General features: G+C 40.4%; 3 protein-coding genes across 3 annotated transcripts; 1 reads left to right on the top strand and 2 right to left on the bottom strand.

Moving 5' to 3' along the window:
* Positions 1-147: 147 nt before the first annotated feature.
* SmydA-5 (SET and MYND domain containing, arthropod-specific, member 5) lies at positions 148-7431 on the bottom strand. The gene is made up of 4 exons (XM_073992327.1): positions 6718-7431; positions 6395-6652; positions 5601-6165; positions 148-986 (listed from the first exon to the last, which is right to left on the bottom strand). The coding sequence occupies exons 1-4, from the start codon at positions 7068-7070 to the stop codon at positions 462-464; spliced, it is 1701 nt and encodes a 566-aa protein (XP_073848428.1). The 5' UTR covers positions 7071-7431; the 3' UTR covers positions 148-461.
* Positions 7432-8172: 741 nt separating this feature from the next.
* On the bottom strand, positions 8173-9569 carry LOC141406592 (pseudouridylate synthase TRUB2, mitochondrial). The gene is made up of 3 exons (XM_073992329.1): positions 9344-9569; positions 9081-9287; positions 8173-9019 (listed from the first exon to the last, which is right to left on the bottom strand). The coding sequence occupies exons 1-3, from the start codon at positions 9471-9473 to the stop codon at positions 8415-8417; spliced, it is 942 nt and encodes a 313-aa protein (XP_073848430.1). The 5' UTR covers positions 9474-9569; the 3' UTR covers positions 8173-8414.
* Positions 9570-10460: 891 nt separating this feature from the next.
* Positions 10461-12310, top strand: l(2)k09848 (WD repeat domain 74 lethal (2) k09848). Its single transcript, XM_073992328.1, has 4 exons — positions 10461-10703; positions 10763-11469; positions 11534-11898; positions 11961-12310. The coding sequence occupies exons 1-4, from the start codon at positions 10616-10618 to the stop codon at positions 12124-12126; spliced, it is 1326 nt and encodes a 441-aa protein (XP_073848429.1). The 5' UTR covers positions 10461-10615; the 3' UTR covers positions 12127-12310.
* The last annotated feature ends 13375 nt before the right edge of the window (positions 12311-25685 follow it).

The following is a 25685-nucleotide window of genomic DNA, read 5'->3' as shown; positions in this document are numbered from 1 at the left end:
AAGGCAAACAAGCAAGCAATTAAACAATCTATCCCCCCATGGGTAGTGGGAAAACAAGAGGGAATAACATCATCCACCACCTAGACAACACTCACACACACACCTAACACATTTTATAATTAATAAACGAACGTACATTGCTCTATGTAATTTTTCTATTTGTCAGTAACGGTATAATGTATTCTTTTTATTTTTAAAAATTTTGTATTTTATATTGTTATAACAAAAAAGAAAAACAAAACAAACAAATCGTCATTATCAGCATCATAATAATTATAATTATTATATTATATATAACCTTACTATTATTATTATTATAATTATTAATAATAAACAAAATATATAGAAGTTCTTCAAACCCAAAACAAAACCAGCAGCAGCATTCAGTCATTCGCTGTAGCACTTCAATTTCACCACAACCTCAAAATGGGTCTTTAAACTGGCGGCGTTTTAGCTATCTTTCAGGAACACATGTTCTCCATATAAAATTTCACATTTTTCATTGCTCTCAGTATGTGGTCATTTAGTTTATTACCCGCCACACCATCCAATTCTTTTTCTAAAACTTCTTCGGCCTTTTCCAAGACATCTTTGGCATTGGTAAACAATTCCAGTGCTTTAGTTTTATCATTATCCAAAATACGTCTACCCTGTTCCATGTAGACGGTGTGCATTTCATGATATATTATGGCGACATAAATGGACAAACGTATTGTGGCGGGATCCAGTTTTTGACAAATCTCATATAAATCTTCACACATTTTCAATTTCTTTTGCAGTTGGCTACTTGAAAGCTGTTCCGATTTATAGCCCATCTCATTGCCATACAACTGTATCAGACAATGCTTCAAGCTGAACATGTGATAGTGATTTGGATGCAAGAATGTACCCAATTTCTCGATAAGAGACTCCACCTGTTTAACGGTGGGACGACGGGCCATCAGGGTTTTTACTTCTTCCGTCATTTGTGTCAATAGATAACCGACCTGTTGAAAGAAAAATGTTATTTTGGGGTGATGAATATGATAAAAAAGATAACACTATGGGAAAAGCAACTAAAAATGAGGAAATATGTTTTGGTTAAAAATCTGTATGTGGTGGTCTTCACTTGATGTCCTAAATTCATCTGAAGAAATGAGGAGAAAAGGCTATTTACCTAAAATTATGTGAGGAACGGTCAGTTTTTATTTCAAATATTTCCTGTGGGAAAACTCTAAAAAGGAAATCTTCGAGGTAAAAAATGACATAAATCGACCTATGCTTCCTTCCAGAAAACTACAGATGTGTCGAAAATAACGAGTGTCAGGGTGTCAAAGTACATGATAGATCCCTTCCATACATTCATAGAGGGTCTTTCGGCGATACAGCCATGGCATGTAGTAGAGTCATCAATAGTATAGATGCTTCTTCCTGGTATTAAAGTCATCGAGCAACACTAGCTTTGTTCCAGAAACTAAACAGTTTTTACAATTTTTACGACTTTTACACATTTTACCTGAAAACCCGTTCCCGTACACAAAAAAGTTGTAAAATGTTCTCTTCTCTTTCAACAAAAATGGCGCTGAATGACGCTCTCTTTAAAAACTTTACTCGACAAATTTCAGCGTGTAAAAAATAGTAACATGGTTGCCGGTTGGCTGGTACGCTGATTGGCTGGTACGTTGACTTTGACATTTGTTCCAGCTTTTTTGACGCTTTTTCCATTTTTGCGTTCCCGAACTTTTTGAAAAAACTTTTGTGTGAAAACAATTTTCTCTTTTTCTCTCTTTTACGAGTTTTACTATTAAAAAGTACGGGAACAAAGCTATTATTCAAGGCTTTGATGATGTGTACACACTATACAAATAGTAACAAAACAATAGCGAATATATTTTCTCATTCTGGTAATCCCATTGCATTTGACTTTTGAGTGGACCAGTTTTTTACTGTGTCGGTTCCAAATCCGCACTCTATAATAAACAAATTACGCTTAATATCCATTCCATCCCTCTTTGTAGGTATGTGGATTTCAGGGCAAGCCAAACGGGTAGAGCAATCAACCTATAAAATCAATTGTTTTCCCGTATACATGCCAGGGAATTATACCTTTAAATGAGGTAGTCTGGGTGAATACTGAATACCAGAGTTCAAGATCAAGTAGTCAAGATTACATCGGCAAGATGCAAAGCGCTGGAGGGCCAACAAATTTTTGCAACAGAGAGCAAATTTTGATTGCTATCGACCCCTGGAAGGTAAGTTTGTGCAATTCAATTTCAAGCTGATAGGTTTCCTAGGCAAAATAGTTTCCCAGTGTCACTTAGTGTCTGTTTATTAAATAGCAGACTCTTCATGCATCATGGAAACACTGACTTTTTCCAACACCCATAGGGGTGGGTGTGATATTACATCCGTCAAAAATCAAATCTTAGTCAAGTCAGAACGCTCTTCATTCTAAAATCCAAGAATTGTTACTTTGAAGGAGACTACAAAAAAGATACCAAGCTCTTCTATTTTCTATAGAAGACCCCTACCGAGGTCTTCTATTCTATAGAAGACCCCTACCGAGGTCTTCTATTCTATAGAAGACCCCTACCGAGGTCTTCTATTCTATAGAAGACCCCTACCGAGGTCTTCTATTCTACAGAAGACCCCTACCGAGGTCTCCTATTCTATAGAAGACCCCTACCGAGGTCTTCTATTCTACAGAAGACCCCTACCGAGGTCTTCTATTCTATAGAAGACCCCTACCGAGGTCTTCTATTCTATAGAAGACCCCTACCGAGGTCTTCTATTCTATAGAAGACCCCTACCGAGGTCTTCTATTCTATAGAAGACCCCTACCGAGGTCTTCTATTCTATAGAAGACCCCTACCGAGGTCTTCTATTCTATAGAAGACCCCTACCGAGGTCTTCTATTCTATAGAAGACCCCTACCGAGGTCTTCTATTCTATAGAAGACCCCTACCGAGGTCTTCTATTCTATAGAAGACCCCTACCGAGGTCTTCTATTCTATAGAAGACCCCTACCGAGGTCTTCTATTCTATAGAAGACCCCTACCGAGGTCTTCTATTCTATAGAAGACCCCTACCGAGGTCTTCTATTCTATAGAAGACCCCTACCGAGGTCTTCTATTCTATAGAAGACCCCTACCGAGGTCTTCTATTCTATAGAAGACCCCTACCGAGGTCTTCTATTCTATAGAAGACCCCTACCGAGGTCTTCTATTCTATAGAAGACCCCTACCGAGGTCTTCTATTCTATAGAAGACCCCTACCGTGGTCTTCTATTCTATAGAAGACCCCTACCGAGGTCTTCTATTCTATAGAAGACCCCTACCGAGGTCTTCTATTCTATAGAAGACCCCTACCGAGGTCTTCTATTCTATAGAAGACCCCTACCGAGGTCTTCTATTCTATAGAAGACCCCTACCGAGGTCTTCTATTCTATAGAAGACCCCTACCGAGGTCTTCTATTCTATAGAAGACCCCTACCGAGGTCTTCTATTCTATAGAAGACCCCTACCGAGGTCTTCTATTCTATAGAAGACCCCTACCGAGGTCTTCTATTCTATAGAAGACCCCTACCGAGGTCTTCTATTCTATAGAAGACCCCTACCGAGGTCTTCTATTCTATAGAAGACCCCTACCGAGGTCTTCTATTCTATAGAAGACCCCTACCGAGGTCTTCTATTCTATAGAAGACCCCTACCGAGGTCTTCTATTCTATAGAAGACCCCTACCGAGGTCTTCTATTCTATAGAAGACCCCTACCGAGGTCTTCTATTCTATAGAAGACCCCTACCGAGGTCTTCTATTCTATAGAAGACCCCTACCGAGGTCTTCTATTCTATAGAAGACCCCTACCGAGGTCTTCTATTCTATAGAAGACCCCTACCGAGGTCTTCTATTCTATAGAAGACCCCTACCGAGGTCTTCTATTCTATAGAAGACCCCTACCGAGGTCTTCTATTCTATAGAAGACCCCTACCGAGGTCTTCTATTCTATAGAAGACCCCTACCGAGGTCTTCTATTCTATAGAAGACCCCTACCGAGGTCTTCTATTCTATAGAAGACCCCTACCGAGGTCTTCTATTCTATAGAAGACCCCTACCGAGGTCTTCTATTCTATAGAAGACCCCTACCGAGGTCTTCTATTCTATAGAAGACCCCTACCGAGGTCTTCTATTCTATAGAAGACCCCTACCGTGGTCTTCTATTCTATAGAAGACCCCTACCGAGGTCTTCTATTCTATAGAAGACCCCTACCGAGGTCTTCTATTCTATAGAAGACCCCTACCGAGGTCTTCTATTCTATAGAAGACCCCTACCGAGGTCTTCTATTCTATAGAAGACCCCTACCGAGGTCTTCTATTCTATAGAAGACCCCTACCGAGGTCTTCTATTCTATAGAAGACCCCTACCGAGGTCTTCTATTCTATAGAAGACCCCTACCGAGGTCTTCTATTCTATAGAAGACCCCTACCGAGGTCTTCTATTCTATAGAAGACCCCTACCGAGGTCTTCTATTCTATAGAAGACCCCTAGCGAGGTCTTCTATTCTATAGAAGACACCTACCGAGGTCTTCTATTCTATTCTATAGAAGACCCCTACCGAGGTCTTCTATTCTATAGAAGACCCCTACCGAGGTCTTCTATTCTATAGAAGACCCTTACCGAGGTCTTCTATTCTATTCTATAGAAGACCCCTACCGAGGTCTTCTATTCTATAGAAGACACCTACCGAGGTCTTCTATTCTATAGAAGACACCTACCGAGGTCTTCTATTCTATAGAATACCCCTACCGAGGTCTTTTATTCTATAGAAGACCCCTACCGAGGTCTTCTATTCTATAGAAGACCCCTACCGAGGTCTTCTATTCTATAGAAGTCCCCTACCGAGGTCTTCTATTCTATAGAAGTCCCCTACCGAGGTCTTCTATTCTATAGAAGTCCCCTACCGAGGTCTTCTATTCTATAGAAGTCCCCTACCGAGGTCTTCTATTCTATAGAAGTCCCCTACCGAGGTCTTCTATTCTATAGAAGTCCCCTACCGAGGTCTTCTATTCTATAGAAGACCCCTACCGAGGTCTTCTTGACATACCATTTACTTCCTTTAAGCTGAATTTTAATTTTGGCATTTACAATGGATTCCTCGGAAATTCACTCCGAAATAAGTTGAAAAATCTGCAGAATTTGTCAATAATTTCGATCAGAGTTGGCTTTACATCATGCATCAACCCTTTTTATCGTTGCATACGTCATCAAATTTCAATCTCAATACGACTTTTGTACTGATTTCTGTTCGAACTCTATCAGTTGGGACGCAAAACGATAACAGAGAACGTAATAAAAGGGTCTTAGGAATTTCGTTCCTCATGGCGAAGTTTTGTAAGAATTTTACTTAAAAAATAATTTTCCGTGCGAAAACATTCCAATGGAAGAATAATCGCGATTTCTCTATTTAAATATGTCTATTTCGATAGTTTTACTAAACCTTGGATACTAGTGGAAGAGTCAAAACCAAAATTTCAAAACAAAATATCCAGGTTCTGGTCAAACATTTATGGAAACTTATTCCTCCTTATCTTAACAGCTAATCATAGAATTTTCTTCCACTCACCTGTTCACCATTGACAACCATTGGACACTTGTTGCACATCCAATCGGTTTTCTTATCCAATGGATCCTTGGGCAATTGGATGCCACCATCACATTTTGTATTCACATCTCCGGCACACTTCAAGGCACTGAAATAGCTACCCATTTCGGTGGGATCAACGCAACGCTCACAACTGCATTTAAAGTGTTTGGTTATTTGCAAATGTTCCAGACGCATTTGAGTGGCCCACAACATATTGGTGTACATGATTTTGATGTGTTCACCCGCCTTGATGTCCCGACCCGCAATAACGGAAATACTAAAGCCATCACATTCATTAAATTGGAAATAACTATTTGGCATACACGAGTGTTCCATCATGCAGGCGGTAAAGAAAACGCCACTCAAATCGAGACCCGTCGAAAGGCTAATGACCATGTAATTGGTTTCGATAATACCACAAATGCGCCTCAGGATTTTCACATCATATTGTTCGAGTAGCTTTTCTTTGGTGGTTTCCTCACGCTTTTTCAATGGTTCCAAAAAGTTCTTAGACAAATATGTGACGACACGCTTTTCGGCATCTCTAAGGGGTGGAGGAATAGAACCGAAGAAGAAAAACAAAAAAATAAAATGAAAAGAGAACACAGACGTGCAGGCGGCACAGACATCATCCATTGTGACGCATATCATGCATTGTACATATGTATGTATGTAGATGGCTGGTGGTCGGTATGTACATTATTGCCACCAGTTAGCCACTACAGTGCCAACTTTTTACTTATGTCATGTCCATTTGAATAATTGATACTCACTCTTGCAGTTCTGAACCTTCACGATCCTCTTCGTGGCTCTGCATCTTCATGAGTTTCTTCCACTTTTTGGGATTTTGCTTTTGCAGTACCAAACATTTCAACACCAACAAGGCATCCGGCCTGTAGTAGTCGGTCATAACTTTGATGTCATGAGTTGTTTTTGGTCCAGGGCCTAATTTTAATATTTCACAATCTATGCCGTGACTATTGGGATTGTCAATATCTTCGCAATGGGGTGAACAGCAAGGCCACTGGCATCTAAGAATGGAATGTGGAGTTGTAGTTGGGGATTGTTTTGCCCTTGTCCAAATTATATAACTTACTTGCTGCAACTGAAACCGCCAATGCGACAGGGAGTATAACAGCCAACACAGGGCATGACAGGCACCTCCTGTTCTCGTTCCGACACAAACCATTTGGGACCCACAACCAATGGTTTTTCCTCGAAAATAACATTACCGGCTTGTATGTCACGCGTAACTAAAAGGTGGCGACCTAAAATTGCGTCATTTTCAATACGATATGGACTCTCGCATTCCACTTTGTGTTCCGGCCAATGTTCACGCTGATGATCTTTACCGCAATATTTAACAGCTTTGCATGCCGAGCAAGTCAAAGTGGCTGGCACTTGACACACAGGACAGCAATCAGATTTATCACTACCGGCGGAAGACATTGTCGCTATTGAGGCGTAAAGGATTTCCCTTTCACTTGTGTGGATGTTTTTGAGGTTTTGCGCACCAAAAGATTTATTAGTTCTCGACCCAATAATTTATTAACTTTAATACTGGTATCTCAGCAAAAAAACGTCTCGGTGCTTGCTTTGTTCGGGTTCTATTCACTTCTTTTAGTTTTATTTTTTTTTTTTTGTATTTTCCGTTATATGTTAAGGAATATGTATTTTTAGACCATTCAACAGATGATATATACGCACACTTGCGATCTTAACCGTTTAATAAATTCAAATGAAATTCGTTTGAAGATCATCACACACTCCTACAGAGAAGCAGCTACAGCATCAGTAGCCAAACGAAAACGAAAAACTTTTTGTTTCGTGTGTTTTGCTGCTGATGGTGTTGTTGTTGGTGATTGCCTGGTGCAGGAGACATGCGCCATGAGATGCTGCACAAGTTTTGCTCTTTGGCGAGCGAGTGTTATTATGGTTGTTTGGGGTGCGTATATGTGTGTGCTTGCCGAGACCAATAGGTAGCCAGCCAGAAATCGGCGGCATATAATCGTCAACTGTATTAAAAACAACACATTAGGAAAAGAAACATAATTGCTAACAACAAAACAGACAGTGGGCAGAAGAAATGGGTTTCAAGATTTTGGGGTGTGGAAACTTGTTGGATAATAGAATTCTAAATCCAAAGGGTTTTTAAAGTTTTTCGACTTTTTAAATTTTTCAAGGAAAAGTCTGTTCTTTACAAGATATGGTCTTCAAACTTTCTATTATATATTACTTTTTTCTGAATCGATTTGTCCGAAATTGCATTTGAATTACATGGTACATTTCGACTCTTCCATTGGCGGATATCACTACAAATTTAAACTGCAACTTAAATCGATTTAAAAGTTAAATTTTTTTTGTTTTTGTAACAACTACAAAACACACAAATGAAATTGTTGTAAAATAAACAATGAGTGAAGTTGTTAACAAGTTACTGAATAGGAGGCTGAACTGGATTTTTGACACATAACTAAAGTAAGTAAATCTACTTTTATGAATTTCCCCTTAAAAATTTGTACAGTTGCTTGTAAATGAAGACAAATTTTCATTGGTTTTTCAATATTTTCTAATTTTGAGGCTTTTTTACTTCTATAACAAGTTATTCTTAAAAAAACTATTCTCTAAATTATTTCAAAACAGGAAACAATTTTTTGTAACCCACTGTACATACCTATGTATATGTAGTCAATTAACATAGATATTCAAAAACAATAAAACAACTCAACTTATGTGCTACTTATGCATGATGATGACGATGATGAGGAGCCGCCATAATAAATCACACAAAAATTAATTCCTTAATTCAATGCGATCTTGTTTTAGCAGATAAGGATGAGCTTCTAGAACTTCTTTTTGTTCGCGCATATTCCGTACAACACCAGGTAAATTCCATGCATGTCGTAGCAAAGCACCCTCCACAGTAAATTTGCCATGACGTATACACCTCAGAGCCGTACAATGGGCTACGGTGCGTAATTCAATACCAATTTCATGTATCAGAGTGGCTAAATAATCTTCCGATTCATTAATGGCATGAATCTCCAAGGTGAAATGGGGTTTTTGGAAATCAATTAATTTAATGCCATAAATGACAGGTTGAGTGTTGTTGGCGGGACGTATAAGGCCTTTACAGGCTATTTCGTAGGCTGCTTGGGATTGCATATCAACACCGCATAGTTCAAACATTTTACGTTGATGTGAGGCTTGAAGGGATGAAACGAGGGCACTTAAACGTTCTGGATGGACATGACGGTAGTTGGCTTTAATTGTGACGTGGGAATCTGGCAAATGTGTTTCAGTGGCTTTTCCCAACTGGCCGGTGACATGATAGGCCCTTATTGGTCGGTTGCGTTGTATTTTCATTGATTGTCTTAGACCTTTGTTGATGCCAAATACTAAATGAAGGAAGACAAAACTATTAATGGAGAACCTCGTAATCCCCAAGAACTAACTTACACAACACTCCACTAGTGTGTATACCCAAACTGGCAACTGTTGCACAACGGATATCCTCCATTTGATACCTCGCTCCAGTACTAAGAACATGTTCTGACAAATTTAATGAATGTACCTTCCTTAGCAGAGGATCAGCAGCACCTCCCGTCTCCAGTAAAGGTATTTGATGGGCTTCCGTTTCATTATTGGCCCTCAAGAGGTTCAAATCTGTAAAGTGTAAGGAATTATAATTGGTTGGATAAACACATCTGGCCGGTTCATACCTTCACAAACATTATGTAAAATTGCAGCCCGCACATGTTTGATTTTCATTCCAGCAGGTTTATAGACATTTATAATGCCATTGAGGTTGCGGAACACAACGGAGGCGTCACGAACTTTTTGTAATGCCATATTTTTAAAACTTTTATTTATTTTTTCTAGTAAGAAATCAAAATAAAACGGACGGAGACTGGGATTACAAAGTTGAAAAACGACGGTAATAAAAATAGGGCTGTAAAAGTTGAAAGCAAAGAAAACAGCTGATTGGCAGTGCTGTGTTCATTAAGCACAATCATTTATTTGCTATGTTGCGTTGGTATAGTTGTGGAGAGCATGAGTTAGAAAACATTAGCTGTGTTCCTTTACTTACCTGTGGTTACCATTTTTACCATTTGTTACCATTTTTAACCTGCAAAGCGTTCCTTAACCTCAAAAAGTGGTAAAACTGGCAGCAATTTTTAAGAGAGTGAGAGAGGAGAGAAAGCACCCGTGCCTTTCTCTTCTACCACAGGCTACCAGACAAATTTCGACGTTTGTTTGACGATTATTTCACAATGAAGAAAAAATGAACGAAAAACAAGAAAAAGTCGAACGCTGACAAAACAAAATTAAAAACTGTAGCTGTGTTCCAGAACTAAAAAGTTTTTACAATTTTTACGACTTTTACACATTTTACTCGAAAAAGCGTTCCCGTACACAAAAAAGTTGTAAAATGTTCACTTCTCTTTAAACAAAAATGGCGCTGAATGACGCTCTCATTAAAAACTTTTTACACGACAAATTTGGGCGAGTAAAAAAATAGTAACATGGTTGCCGGCGTCTGATTGGCTGATACGCCGACTTTGACATTTGTTCCAGTTTTTTGACGTATTTTCCATTTTTCCGTTCCCGAACTATTTCAGTTCTCTTTTTTACGAGTTTTACCATTAAAAAGTACGGGAACGAAGCTTGTGAAATAAAAGAAGAAAATTGATTTTTTATGTTTTTTTTTTTGACATTTCTACCAGATCTACTACCATTTTTCCGTTCCTTTTTTTGCGTTCCCGTACACAAAGTTTATATGAAAATCGTTTACGACTTTTACAACTTTTACCACTTTATAAAGTACGGGAACAGGCCAATAGACAACAAATCTGAGAAGTTGACATCACTGTTTAAGAGAACGGCATTGATTGAACTGTCAAAGTACTCTTGCACGTGGAAAAAAGTTCTCTGTTTATTTCACATCATTTGGAGTTTGAAGACAGTCAGCAGAAAAAAAATAAAATTCTGGAATGAAGTGGACAACAGCCAATTTAAAAAGCCCCAATTACACGGAAAATCATGAGATTTATGTAGGCACCAAAACCGGAACCTTTAAAAGTACGTAAACACTAATTTCCTTCAAGGAAATGTTCTTAAAACGTGTATATTCTTTACAGAGTTGCTTCCCGCCTATGAAGACAATCCCTTCAAGCAATCCAATTTGCAAGATCTCAATGAACTGGACAAAGATTCCCACATAACAACGTTGAGTTTTGCCAATGCCAATAAATCAGAGATACTTATTGGTCGTGGCAAATCCATAGCACAGGTGCATTCGGTACGCACTGGTCACACACAATACACCATAGATTTTGAAGAATCGCCTATTGTTGGTTTGGCTCGTTACGACAATTGTGTGGTGGCTGGTTTTGGTAATGGCCATATACGCACTGTGTCGCTAAATAATGCTGGTGACATTGATGAGGAACAACCAAAGTTGTTGCTGGATAAAGTTGGAGATGATATGTCACGCTTAAGACAATGTCCCAGTGATCGTAATATCATTGCCATAGGTGGCAAGGGTAGACAAAATAATTTGAAGGTTTTCGACATGGCTGCTGGAGGAAAGCAATTGTTTACTTCCAAGAATTTACCCAATGATTATTTACAACTTGAGGTACCAGTATGGGATTGTGATGTGGGTTTCTTTGATTCTCCGCACACCTTGGCAACATGTTCTCGTTATGGTTATGTACGTGTCTATGATACAAGGAAACAAAGGAGACCGGTACAATGTTATGCCACTGAAGATCAAATGAGTTTTACCACATTGGCTGCAAATGGTAATTACATTTATACGGGTACCACAATGGGAGCACTAAAGGTAAGGATGATGATGAATACCTCATTAAAGAATTGGAATTTAAAAGTTTCCTCAATAATTGTAGGCCTTTGATACACGTCGCATGAAGACCTTTGTCCACACCTATAAAGGTTTTACTGGAGGCATTAGTGATTTGTATTTGGATGCTTCTGGCAAATATTTAGCTTCCGCCTGTTTGGATCGTTATGTCCGTATCCACAATGTAGATTCCTGTGTAATGTTGTATCAATGTTATGTCAAATCGAAGGCTACCAGAGTACTACTACGAGAATCTATGGAAAATCCAAATGCTACAGAAGATGGTGAAGAATTGGAGGACGAGGAGAAGAACAAAACAAATGGTAAAAATAAAAAGAAAGGCAACAAGAATGGAGATGTGTCTGAAGATGAAGAATATGAAAACATGTTTGATAATATGCAGACAATATGGTAAGTCATGGATGGGAAGAAATGCAAAATATGCTCTAACCACTATTTAATTTATTTTATAGTGATAATGAAAATGGTGAAGAAGAAGAGAAGAGTAGTGGTGATGACGACGATAGTGAAAGTGAACAAGAAGAAGATGAACCTAAAGAAGTAAAACAGTCCTCCAAGGCTGGTTCTAAGAGAAAAGCAAACGGAAATTCTTTAAAAACCAAGAAGAAAAAGAATTGATGTTATCCCGAATTAAGTCAAAGTTAAATTTTAGTTAAGAAATAGTTGTAAAAATATATTCAAACCCCCCCAAAAAAAAGGAGAATATCTTCCAAGGTATTTATGCTTATTTTGTGGGGCTTAGTTAACATTTTTATAGGTTTTTAACAATAGAAAAAAAAGAAATAAATGTGTAAAAACAGAACTACATTGCTTAGACCATGGTGTAAGAAAGAAATTCGCCTTGGCTTAGACCAAAGTATGTATAATCTACTTAACGCCTGCAGGGGACCTAGAAGAGAGTTTTCAGGGGGTGATGGTCTTTCCTGATTTGTTATAATCACGGTATGTCTGGACACGATTGTAGATGAAACGTAAAAGTTAATCGAAAAGAGACATTTGTAAGGGATATAAAGTACCAATACGAATTATATAGGCAAAAATCCAGTGCATTTGGCCCAAGATATTTACTACACTTTGTCGGAAATTTGGCAAATAAAGTAAGTGAAAAAATCATAGCAGCAAGATGTCCTCTTTGCCAAAGATATTCTCTCCACTTGCTCGGAAATACATTCGCCAAGTTAAGTCGAGATCATCACAGGTGTGACAGGCTAGCTAATCCATATACACGAAGGTCAGTAATAGAATCATCCGTAAAGTCTAGGAATATTAGGAAGGTTTCAAGGGAAAACGCGGAAGAAGGCTGTGGAAATGGATATGGACCGTCATCTTACACAAAGGTGTCTTACAATGACTAGCTCTATATGAAGTTATCGACACAATAATGATACCGGCAAAATACCAAAAGGAAGTCGTAAATCCAATAGATATGGGGGGTTGTTGTGAACGTGAATTCCCCGTGAGTTTTCTAACTTTCTTCTTTAAGATGAAAAGGCAGTCTCTCTGCTATCATTATCGGTGGCTCTCGGTTTATTGGTTCCCTCTTGTAATATTTATTATTTATTTATTTATTTATTAATCAACTTTACAATAATTCAAGCCATCAGGCCAATTAAAATGAATTACATAATATTACATATTTGTATGTTATCACTACTCAGTGTGCATATGAAATAATCCTATTTAGTTATTTAAATTGAATCCTTACATGTAAAACAAAGCCTTATGGCCAATAAATGTAATACATTATACAAAGCGCAGATATGTCACTACTCCGAAATATGGCATTAAAACATGCCTATTAATATTAAATATAGAAAGCAAAATTGAGATCACTAGCTACTAATTAATTATATAAATTCACATAAATTCATTTTTATAAATATTTACTATAAAAAGAAAATTACGTTCCTGCCACAAGGCAATAGCGCACAGAATGTATTGTACTCTACTAGACAAACATAGGTTGTCTCACAAAGTGTCTAACAAGACGTTTTGAGAACGAAGTCGGGGTAATGCTAAAGTCTTTCAAATCATTCGGCAAGGAGTTGTACAGCCGAGCAACACGTACCATAAACGAAATATCCATGAGATGGTGAACTGTGGGAATCTCAAGTTGAAGGCTGCGAATTGAAGAGCAAAAAACGAAATTATTTACCAGAAATAGAGGGCACTGATGCTTAATGGTTTTAAAAAAACTAATCATAAGGCGAGTGTCCACAAATGCATGGAAGGAACAACCAAAGAAGTCCATCACGTAAGGTGTGATATGAACACTACGATTCAATTTATATACAAAACGAATAACCTTGTTTACTGCCAACTGAATCAAGCGAAGATTACCCAAAGTTGACCCAGAATACACTTCAAGGCAGTAAAGAAAAATAGGTAAAACCAAGGCATGAGCCAGGCGTTTCCTAATGAAAAGCGGCAAAGCTAAATCAGTAGCATAGAGACTCCGAAGAGAGGAATTAAGTTGGGACACAACCATATTTATATGACAACAAAAACTAAGTTTGTCATCAAGCAACACTCCGAGACACAACAACTCGGAAACAAAATCAATGTCCGTATTATTGTATCTAACAGATACTCCAATGTTCGTGAAAGTCGCAAAAAATATAGCTTTTGTCTTCGATGGATTTACACTTAGAGAACTATTTATCATCCACCCCCGCAATGTCTCCATTGCATTATCAATCTTGGACTGAAGAACAGAAATGAAACGACTATCACCTTTGAAAAGTAGCTGTACGTCATCCGCAAAGGCGAAAGGTTGACACCAAAAACTTAATTCAGGGAAAAGATCATTAAGAAAAATAATAAAGAGAAGTGGCCCTAAAACGGAACCTTGCGGCACACCACTTCTAACAGGAAGAATAGAGCTCAATGCACCCCCAACACATACAAGTTGCTTTCTGTCAGCAAGATAAGAAGACATTAAGCAGCAAGCACTTCGGGAGAATCCATACAATGAATGTAATTTATGTATCAACTTCGCATGATGCACCCTATCAAATGCCTTCTCCAAGTCAAGGGACACCAAGACACTAAGTTTTGTATTGCCAAAACTGACTTTCACCGAATCCGTCAGACCTAACAAAAGCGAGGCAGTGCTTCTGTTCTTCCTGAATCCACACTGGGCATCATCAAGCATATTATTTCTCTCTAGATAAGTTGTAATTTGATATTTTAAGACATGCTCCACAATCTTGGAGCAAATGGGCAAGATAGAAATTGGACGAAACTCTTGAGCAGAACCAATAGCCAACTTCCAGGCAACAGGAAATACCGACGTTGTTAAAATAGTATTCACCAAGGTAAGAAAATGACGAGAAATCAAAGGAAAAACAATTTTTAAATACTTAAGAGTATAGCCATCCAAACCAGCTGCATTTGACTTTATAGAAGAGAAAGCCCTCTCTAGATCCGAAACATCCACACAATGAAAAGAAAAACCATCTTCACCAACTTCCTGAAAATTATCGAAAGAAAAATATGAATCAAGTTGATTACTCGCAAACCTTGCATTCAACTCATCCACGCTACCACTATACGTGTAGGATTTATCAGTGGAAAATCCATTGGATTTAAGCAAACTCCACAATTCCTTGGTACTGCGTTGACCTTCAAACAGTGATGAATGGGCATTTATCTTAGCTTTTCGTACAACAGATTTAGCCTTATTTCTAGCTTTACAAAAACTCCTCCAATCAATACTGCTTTTAGTACTAAGATATTGTCTGAAAGCTAAATCCCTTATAGAATTGTGATACGAAATCTCAGGAGACGAATACCAAGCATTGCGCGTGTTCAAGAACAATCTCCTCTTCCTAACGGGAAACAACTGAAGAACTCGACTGAGACATCCATCAAGGCATTCCCACTGAACATCAACACTATTCGAGGAGTACATAGCAGAAAAATCGAAGGAGGATACAGCGTCAAATAATGTCTCTAGACTCACTGCATCATAGTCAATATATTCAAAATACTGATCAACCAAAGAAACAGAAATGTTCAGGGACATAAAGATAAATGCATGATCAGAAATGCCCGGACAAAAAAATTGACCAGAAAACACCACAGAGTCCTCATTGGTAAGTGCAAAAAAGTCCAACAAGGACGTAGAGTCATGCGCAACACTGAAGTGGGTGGGAAGCATATTATGCCTAACTGATATACATAACCTTCTGCATGAGTCTCTTACTTTGACTGATGACTCCAAAGAAAAAAGGTCATTGTTAAAATCACCCATTAACAAAACTTCATTATATCTCACTAGCAACTACCATATACGACTCTCACTACGACTACCAAGCAACAACTCCACGAACAGACTCTCTGCATTGCCATACTGACTACTTTTAAAAACAGTTTTATATTTTATTGATCTGGAGATATAAAACGCCACACCGCCACCTCTCTGTTCAGGCCGATCATTGCGGCAACATGTATATCCCGAAATTGAAACCCTACTAGATGGAACTGAAGGTTTGAGCCACGTTTCCGTCACCCCAACTACATGCAAACAACTATCCTCAACCACATTTCGTATCTCTGAAAGCTTAGACGAGTTACGCGTAAGATTAAAACTACGGCAGTTAAAATGCCCGACATTCAAATTATCACTATGGGCACTTAAGCTTGTACGCAAGAACGTATTATCGCAGGCAATGTTACCCAAATTACTATTAATCATTTCAAAAAATTTGCGCCATTGGAAAAAAATAATAATTAAAATAAAAAGAAATGTAACATGTAAGCATACAAATAATGAAAGTGTATAACAATTGATTATCGGTTTAGCCAACACATGAAATACAATTGAAATATTCACTATCCCAAACATTGCATCATCAGCAAAAAGACAACCAGCAGAAAATACACAAAGTGTTATTTTGTTAAGAATTAGAGACATCACAGGTGGAGACATTAGGAACTTCCCCGTTTATAGTGTTATCACATGCCTCAGGACCAAAGAAATGTTCACACTGGGACATATCAAATGTTTTAATCAATCCATTCAGTAACTCAACCTTCACCTTAGGCGTGTCACCATTAACAAGAACATATTTAAGAATCTTCTTCTTCTCTCGAAGCTTACGACATTTAAACACCAGCTTGGCAGCAGGAGGAGTAAGATGGTCATTTAGATACACACGCGAAGCAACATGTGTATCGAATACATTGTTTAACGTTATGCTATTAAGCCGATGGTAGTTTGCCATAATAGCATCTCTCAAATGTACAGTAGTGAACTTCACCAGCACAGCCTTGCCACCAAACACATAACAACAATGTTGTATCTCACCTGCACTCAGCTCAATATTACACAACCTTGCAATCTTTGAAACTGGCTCACGAAGATTACGAATAGACCTTGGCAACCCATTAATAATAATGTCCGCTCTATTCTGACGCCTCTGACGGATAAGATTTTCTTGCTGAATCTCCAAAATTTGCCTTTTTAGGTCACTCACATCACTATTAAGCTGAGCTACACTTTTTTGGCAGGCCAGAATTTCAGCACTGAGCTTAGAAGTGAATTCAGAAAACTCTAATCGAATGTCTCCAATAACACGATCGATCATAGCTTCATATTCACGCAAACACTGACTCATCTTTTCATTAAGTTGTTCTGTTACCATCGACGCCAGATCATCCATACACTGCTTCATCTTCTCATCAATAGATTCCTTCATGGATACTGCTAGCCTGTCAAGTATTTGCTGCATATCGCATACACCAGGAGTAATGGAATTACGACTCGAGAGGCTGTCACCAATCTGGGTTACAATACTTGAATCACCAACACTTTGCCTAGGCACATTATTTTTATAAACTGCACCAGTAGACGAGGCAACTGCTGGCTGTACTTAAAATTTCTGTCAGACCTGACTTTTGCAACATCAATATTGAGGCACTTTAGGTGGAAAAAATTGGGACATCCAGTGCATCCTACTCTATAAACACCTTTGCTTAAAATTTTATTGCATATTGGGCATGTAAACATCTTCGCAGGAGCCATATTTGTAGACACACTTTAAATGGTAACAAAACAACAACAATTGGCGGCCTTCAACACAACTCAGCAAACAGCAACAGGATTCCGGCAAAAAATCAACAGGCGACAGAAAAATCACCAACTGAACAACTCAACAATGATTCAGTATTGCAATCTCCAAACAAAATATATTTATAGATGGGATACTACAACATTTCTTTAATAAAAATTATTTTTTTCCGCGGAGCTTACAAAATAATCAGCTGCTCATGGCAAGTGCTGCCAAGTTTTTCGACTCCCTCCTCCTTTTTAAATTCGTCCCGAGACGTCTGGGAGTTCAAGTAAGGAACTGGTCCTCAACAGTAACCTGTTGTAGTTCTATGTATACATTCTGACAAGTCAAAATACTTTCCAAGACAATGAGATTCTTTTCGCGACTCTGCATTTTTTATAACAGATTCACCAGCAAATCGCGTTATAAGATCAAGTTTTTAATTTTATTTTTTATTAACTTTATGACGCCAGGACATAGATGTTGACAAAGCTTATAGCATTAGATTAGCGTTATATAGAAATTCAGTTATCACTGGGATTGATGGAAACTTTCCGAACGAAGTATGTCTATTGAGGTGTGGGAAAATCTTGAAAAAATGTGAGCTACTGCTTGGTGACGTTTCAGTGTACTTATTCACCCTTATTACGGTTGGCGTAGTCGTAGACGTTCAAGTGACGTAGACGTTGTCGTAGGCGTAGACGTTGGCGTAGTCGTAAGATACATTTTTATATGATGAAAAATTATATACAACGACATTTTTTGTCTTTTATAGCATTTTATATCCTTAAAAAATCGAAAGAAATACATTTGTAATTCCCAGAACGCATTTCTTGGTTTAAATACAACATTTATTTTTTTTTGATACGACAAATCGGTATTACGTATGGCGTAACACGACAAATTGGTATTACGTATGGCGTTGAAATACGAGGAAAGAGTCGTGACCGATTTTGTAAACGACAGCATATAAAAATAAAAACAAATTAATTTCAAAAGAATTTTATAACTATAATAAATACAAATATTACTACTTTGATTCATTTGCATAAGATAAATTTCGTGTCTTTATCAGATGACAAACTTTCTATTGAAAATCTGTTAGAGTCCTCATATAACGATTGATGCAATGTAAATTTCTTAGTTCTTGCTCAAAAGATGATTTCAAACAAATAGTTTTACAATTAAAAAATATATATTTTTTAAATTTTGTATGAGAAAAAAATTGTCGTTGTCGTAAATGTTACGTGGTACCAAAAAATATCCCTACGACAACGACTACGCCAACCACCACAAAAACGTCTACGCCAAACACTTATTTTGATTGTAAAAACTATAGGGTTAGTTTTTCTTCTGAATTAAAAGTTTAAAAATGATCTACTAATAATTCTAATTATGTTTGTTACAAAAAGAATTCTTTAAAAATTGAAATTTTTGCTTTTTTGTTCAAAAACATACATAATACCAATTAGACGTTACGACACGTCAGCTAGCAATTTTGGATACGACAACGCCAACCGTAATAAGGGTGAATGATGATACCGGCAAAATAACAAAAGGAAGTCATCCAATAGATATGGGGGGTTGTTCTGAACGTGAATTCCCCGTGAGTTTCCTAACTTTCTTCTTTAAGATGAAAAGGCAGTCTCTCTGCTATCATTATCGGTGGCTCTCGGTTTATTGGTTCCCTCTGGTAATATTCGACTTCCTCCTCCTTTTTAAATTCGTCCAGAGACGTCTGGGAGTTCAAGTAAGCAACTGGTCCTCAACAATGACCTTGTACTTCTAGGTTAGGTTAGGTTAGGTTTAGGATGCGCAGCTGCCGTGCTGGCAGCCACTCCACTCGGAGACCTTGAGGTCCATTGTGATCATCCTGACTATTGAAGTATATGTGTTGTATGTGATGATGTTGTTGTGATATGATGGGGGTTTAAGTCGGCTATTGATGAAGTGATTATAGATGCGGCTATATGGTGAAGTGTGAATGTATATGGTGATGATGTGAAGTGGAAGTGTGATATGTTGTGTGTATTGGATGAGGTTGTATGATGTTACGTGTGGTGATGATGGTGTACAGGAGTCATGAGCTGTGATATATGTTCTGAATGTTGCCCTTTGTCTGCATATGATGGTACAAGGCTATTGATGATGATGAAGCGTGCGGTTGTGGATTTTATGGATAGATGATGGATAGTGTTGAAAAGAAGATTCACTGTAGATGTGTAGCGGAAAGTGTGATGTGTTTCTTTCTATGTGCGGGGATGTATTATGTTGCGTGACTACAGATTGTGGTGATGTGTGACTGATGGGTATATGGTGATTTGTGCATACGGTATACGGTGGTGCGTGAGTGCTGATGGTGTGATGTGTTTTTTGCTATGGGTGATGCTGTATGATGTTACGAGACTGCAGATTGTATTCTGAATGGTGCTGTGGGCCTGCAGATGATGATGCAATGCTGTTTATGATGATATGGTGAGCTAAGTGGGAGGAAATTGTGGGTTAGGTTGGAAAGATGGAAAGGAGGGAAGGAGAAAGTGATAAGACAAAAGAGACAAGAATAAGAAGAATGAGTAATTGTGAAGGAGAGTAACAGATTGTTTTAAGAAGAAAAAGATTATTTTTCTATACTGTGCTAAGCCTATTCTGACCCGCCCCAGAGCCACTTTAGACTCTTGCAGTAAACCACCAGGATGGTAGGGTCAATAGAGGAGAAGTAAGACAGAGAGTCAATCACGTGTACACCAAATAGTTTATGCCGTTTGATCATCAGTCTAGGACATCTACATAAAAGGTGCTCGATTGTCTCCGTTTCCTCCTCATCCTCACATAACCTACAGTACTCAATGTTGTTATCATCCCACTTACATGTCAAAGATCTTATTCTACAGTTGCCAGTTATGACCCCTGTAGCGATTCTGATATCCGACTTGCAAAGTGAGAGAAGGGACGCAGTTCTACGCCCTGAGATTGCCGGCCAGATTGACTTCGATACCTTGCAACCAGGTACGTCTTGCCAAATTCTTACGGTTTTCTCTGCATAGAACTGGCAGAGTTTGCCGAGGAAGTAGCAGAGCGGTGGCTTGACATAGTCCTCTACCATAAGGTCAGAGGACTGGGAGCCTCGCCTTGCTAATTCATCAACAATCTCATTCCCTTCAACATTGCAGTGCCCTGGAACCCAACATAGGTTGACGCTTAAATTGCAAGTTTTTAAGGTGGACCTACATTTTTGAACGATCTTAGATTTAATAGTGTAGGATCCTAACGCCTTAAGGGCAGCCTGACTATCTACATAGACTGTAACTGTCCTGCCTGCGTAGTCCGTCATTCCTGCTACTAATTCTAAGGCCTTCAATACTGCGAAGACTTCAGCCTGGAAAACACTGCAATTTGCATTAAGCTTGAACGAGCGTTTAATGTTTAGCTCTTCGCAGTACACCCCCGCTCCAGTACCTACATCCATCTTCGAACCATCAGTAAAGATGGAAAGGCTATCGGGTAGTGGTCTGCCATGCTCCCATTCACTTCTATCAGGGATAATCACCTTCGCTACATCGAAATCCAGTGAAGGCGAAATGTAATCGGTTACACTCCCCCCATCCCTTAGTCCGATCTGACTGCTTAGCTGCTGTAAAATGTTAGCATGTCCAGACCCTGAAGAGCGCCACTGGTTAAGCTCCTTGAGCCTCAAGGCACTACGGGATGCTTGATACTGAACTAGAATATCCAGAGGCTGGATGTTCAGTACTGCATTCAGTGCTGCCTGAGGGGTGCTCTTCACTGCTCCTGTAATTAGAATTGAAGCAGATCTTTGCACAGTAGTTAACCTAGACAAGTTTGGCTTGCTGTTCAGGGCCTGCCACCAAACAAGACATCCATAGGTCAAAATTGGGCAGACCACTGTCATAAACAACCAGTGTATCACATGCGGTCTCAAACCCCAACTTTTACCTATGGAGTTCTTACAGGAGTAGAGTGCAACTAGACCCCTCTTAGTGCGCTCCTCTGTGTTCCTTTTCCATCTGAGACGATGGTCAAGAATCACTCCCAGGTACTTCGCTTCCTTAGAGAGATTTAGCCGTACTCCATCCAGCGTTGGTGGTACGAACTCGTCGGTTTTCCTTTTACGGGTAAAGAGCACCAGCTCTGTCTTAGCCGGATTCACACCAAGGCCATTAATGTGCGCCCAGCGTGAGAGTTTGGCAAGTGCTCCCTGCATTAGATCAGACAATGTAGACAAAAATTTCCCACTAATGAGGATGACTACATCATCCGCATAAGCAACTACCTTAGTTCCTAATTTGTCGAAATCAGTGAGTATCCCATTTATCACCAGTAACCAGAGTAAGGGAGACAGAACTCCCCCCTGAGGAGTGCCTCTGGTAACAGATCTCCTGATGGAGCTCTCCCCAATATTAGAATTGATTAGCCTGCTTCTAAGCATGCTATCGATCCAGTTTATTAGGATAGAGGGGACACCCAATGATTCTAGAGAAGAATGAATGGATTCGGGTTTCACATTATTAAAGGCGCCCTCTATATCCAGAAAGGCTGCCAGAGTGAAATTCGAATCATTCAGATTTTTCTCTATGTACCCTACGACACTATGTAGCGCTGTTTCTGTCGATTTCCCTTTGATATAAGCATGCTGTGAGTTGCTTATAAGGTCTTGGCCTATGAAAGTTCTTATTTCTAAATCCAATAACCTTTCTAAAGTCTTCAAAAGGAAGGAGGAGAGACTAATCGGCCTGTAGTCCTTCGGCAACGAGTGACTTGGTTTCCCGGCTTTGGGAATATAGGTCACTGTTACCTCCTTCCACAGTGCCGGAATGTGCGATAGTCGTAGACATGCCCTAAAAATCTTCTGAAGAATGATTATCAAGACGGCAGGTGCGTTTTGGAGCATCGCTGGGATAATACCATCCGGTCCCGAAGACTTGTAGGGCTGAAAAGTGCTAATCGCCCATGAGATTCTGTGATAGCTTACTATCCTGTCGACAAGTGCCAACTCCTCTGAGGTGTGGGTCCTCCTCGTGTTCACACCGGGTTTACTAGAGCAGGCATCCTCGCTCCCAGGGAAGTGGGTTCCTGTTAGCAGGTCTAAAGTCTCTAGAGCGGAGTTAGTCCAGGTGCCGTCATTCCGCTTGATGCTCCCAATGGGCTTAGGATCCTTTGAGATCACCTTACGGAATCTAGCTGCTGCATTAACCCCCTCTATAGACTCACTAAAGCTAATCCACGAATTTCTCTTAGCCTTCCTGATTTCTCTTTTATACCTATTGAAGCTCTCTCTATAGAGATCCCAATCGGCATCAACTTTAGTGTTATTAGCTTTATTATAAGCTTTCCGGCTATTCTTCCTAAGTTTGGCTAACTCTTCGTTCCACCAAACTGGTTGAGTTCTCCTACCAGGATAAGATAATGGGCAAGACTTCTCATAGCAGCCCTTGAGGACACGTGTAAGATCTACAACTTGGCCATCTAATTGCTCCGTTGTGCGTGGTTCAGAGAACTCGCCCAACCACGAGGAAACAAGGGAGTTGTAGTATTCCCAGTTTGTCCTCCTTGGGTTGCGATGAGGCGGTTGCCGTTTACACTCATAGCAGACTCGAAAGTGTATCGCCCTGTGGTCCGAGAAGGAGCACTTTTCCGATACTCTCCAGTCTACTATGGATGTATCTTCCATATTTGTAAGGGTTAAGTCAATGACTTCCTCCCTTACCCTATTATGGAAGGTGGCAGTATTACCCCTATTACATACTCGCAGATTATTAGCTAAAATAAAATCGAATATGGACTCACCTCTCGCATTGGTGTCACTGCTTCCCCAGTGGAAGTGATGAGCATTCGCATCACAGCCCATCACTAACCTGCAAATGCCCGTAGTCTCCTCCACCAGTCTGCGCACCAATCCGTTTGGTGGGTCGGGTGCATCATAGGGCATGTAGACCGAGGCTAGTACCAAAGCCCTACCGGTATCTTCGTCTAGCCTCACTACAGTCGTATCGCCATCGCTGAAATTGTAGAGTTGAATAAGATTTAGACTTTTCTTGGCTACAATACAGGTTCTTACCTTCTCACCATTATTGGCGAAGAATAGTGAGAAGCGCTTATCGTTTAGTCCAGAAACCCTATTTTTGTATAAATAGGGTTCCTGGACCAAAGCGATATCTATTTCAGAAACTGTGAGGGAGAGGAGGAGTTCAGCAGCCGCAGCCTTGCAATGATGCAGATTAATCTGCACCACTCGCAGGCAATGCTGCTGAACAACCTCACTGCGACTTCGGGATCCGGAACCGGAGTCCACCAGAACCGAAGTGCAGCACTCCCCCACAGTTTCTGATGTAGTTAGCACTCTCACTATCTATGGTGAATCTCATCACCATGCCTTCTCCTTCTCTGAAGAAGTTCAGCAACCTCCAATCGTCGATGAAGAGACCTCTATTCTGCTTTCTGATCATCTTCATGACCTCCTCCACGTCAGAGTCTGGAGGGGGGACTCATGTTGTGGCTACGATCCTTCGAGGTATCTCTTCCACAGGAACCGCGGCCAGCCTGCAGCCCTCCCAGAGCTCACCAGCGCCCTCGATCGTCTGGATGAGAAAGTCCTTAGATTCCTCATCCTGACAATAGAGGACTTTGATGCCCCTATGAGCGACTGCCCGGCCAAAGCCGGTCTTCCTGGCGTCTACCTAGTCGGACGTTATGATCTTCCTTAGAAGACGTTCCACCTCTATCCAATGCGTATCGCTGATCCTCCCATCCAGATCAGCTCTATCGATGATCGCCACCCGAAGATCATCCGGAGCGACCATCACCTCGGAGCCCGCTGACGCCGATGGTCGTTCAACAGTAGGTTGAGAAGGTTTCAGCCCTTGGTCGGCATGGTCGGCCTTCCCCGGTTGAGCCTTCTCTACCTTCTTTTGACCGGCCACCTTTGCGAAGGACTCCACCTGGTTATTCGACTGATGCTCCACCACCCTCTTAGCAACAGGATGTGGATCTTCGGAGGACCTAACCCTCTTAACGCATTCCTGCGCAGATGTCCTCGAAGATCCGCCCTGTTTTGAGGTCGATGGGCCATCCCTCGAACCCGCCACATGTATCTTCGCCGTGTCAGCCCTGTGCCACGCTCCATCTTTCCTTCCTCCAGAAGAATGAGATTTGACAGTTGCAGACGATTTTGCAATGGTCTGTCGACCAGACTTTTGCACAGTCGTCGCCGCTGCTCGCTCTCCACCCTTCTTATCCCCTGCAGGTCCAGCCGCAGCCACCGGCGAAGCAGTCGATATAGGCGGTACCTTTAGCGGCTGCTTAGCTTGAGGCTGCGTCTTTTCCTGCGCCAACTTCGAAACGCCAGGATTCACACCAGTGATTCCTGAGCGGATCGTCGTGTTAGGGGCCGATGAGGTCGAGCTGCTTGGTCCTACCGCAGTCAAAGATGACCGCAAAGGACTCGAGCAACTCGACGCCATCGGTTTAGTCGAAGTCCCTGTGAAAGATGCTCTTTTCACAGCCGCTGAGCTGGAAACAGCATCCTTCGCAGGGGTTGGGATTCGGTCGATTGGGAGGAAGAGTTTCTCAATGTGAGGATATTTCCTTTCAAAACGCCTCACAAATTGAATCTTCAACCCAATCTCCCTGAATTCCGCCTGAGTTACCTCAGTTGGATTTCTGCCGATAAATTTCGTGCAGTAGAACACGGCTCTCCGATAATTGTATTTATCCTTCCTTAGCCTGGCCCTTTTTGACTTAGTTGAGGGGGAGAAGGGGGAGGCCGTCGTCGTTTCCTCCTCCGTAACCTCCTCAACCAAAGCATCTTGCCTGCATAAGGAAGGTTTGTCGGAATTGACCGACACTTCATCCCCTGCGGGAGCAGGATCCCCAACCGCAAGGTTTGAGCTCTCCAAGGCACATGGGAGAACTTCTTTGGACGATTGAGACGGGATAATTGTGATATCCATCTCATCGTCCTCCCAGCTCTCCCAGTCCCATGGAGGGGGGCTCTCCTGGCTGAGTCGGAGGGTCTTGCTATCCTTTAGGAGATCGAGCAACTCCCTGCTCTGCTGGTTAATGGCGTCACTAACTGCGTCAAGTGTCTTGTTGTCGTCCCCGCCC

Source organism: Musca autumnalis, unplaced genomic scaffold, assembly GCF_047663935.1.
Source record: "Musca autumnalis isolate F117 unplaced genomic scaffold, ASM4766393v1 scaffold_5, whole genome shotgun sequence".
In the NCBI taxonomy this organism is placed as follows: Eukaryota; Metazoa; Arthropoda; class Insecta; order Diptera; family Muscidae; genus Musca; species Musca autumnalis.
This window is presented reverse-complemented; position numbering and strand designations above follow the sequence as displayed.

Bases quoted from the DNA above. Each gene is read 5' to 3' on its own strand.
- SmydA-5 (XM_073992327.1), bottom strand. From the start codon at position 7,070: ATGTCTTCCGCCGGTAGTGATAAATCTGATTGCTGTCCTGTGTGTCAA. The intron at 6,166-6,394 runs GTGAGTATCAAT...TCCACCCCTTAG, and splicing joins GAAGGTTCAGAACTGCAAGA to AGATGCCGAAAAGCGTGTCG. The intron at 987-5,600 runs GTGAGTGGAAGA...TTCTTTCAACAG, and splicing joins TGGTTGTCAATGGTGAACAG to GTCGGTTATCTATTGACACA.
- LOC141406592 (XM_073992329.1), bottom strand. From the start codon at position 9,473: ATGGCATTACAAAAAGTTCGTGACGCCTCCGTTGTGTTCCGCAACCTC. The intron at 9,288-9,343 runs GTATGAACCGGC...TACACTTTACAG, and splicing joins TTTACATAATGTTTGTGAAG to ATTTGAACCTCTTGAGGGCC. The intron at 9,020-9,080 runs GTAAGTTAGTTC...TCCTTCATTTAG, and splicing joins ACACACTAGTGGAGTGTTGT to TATTTGGCATCAACAAAGGT.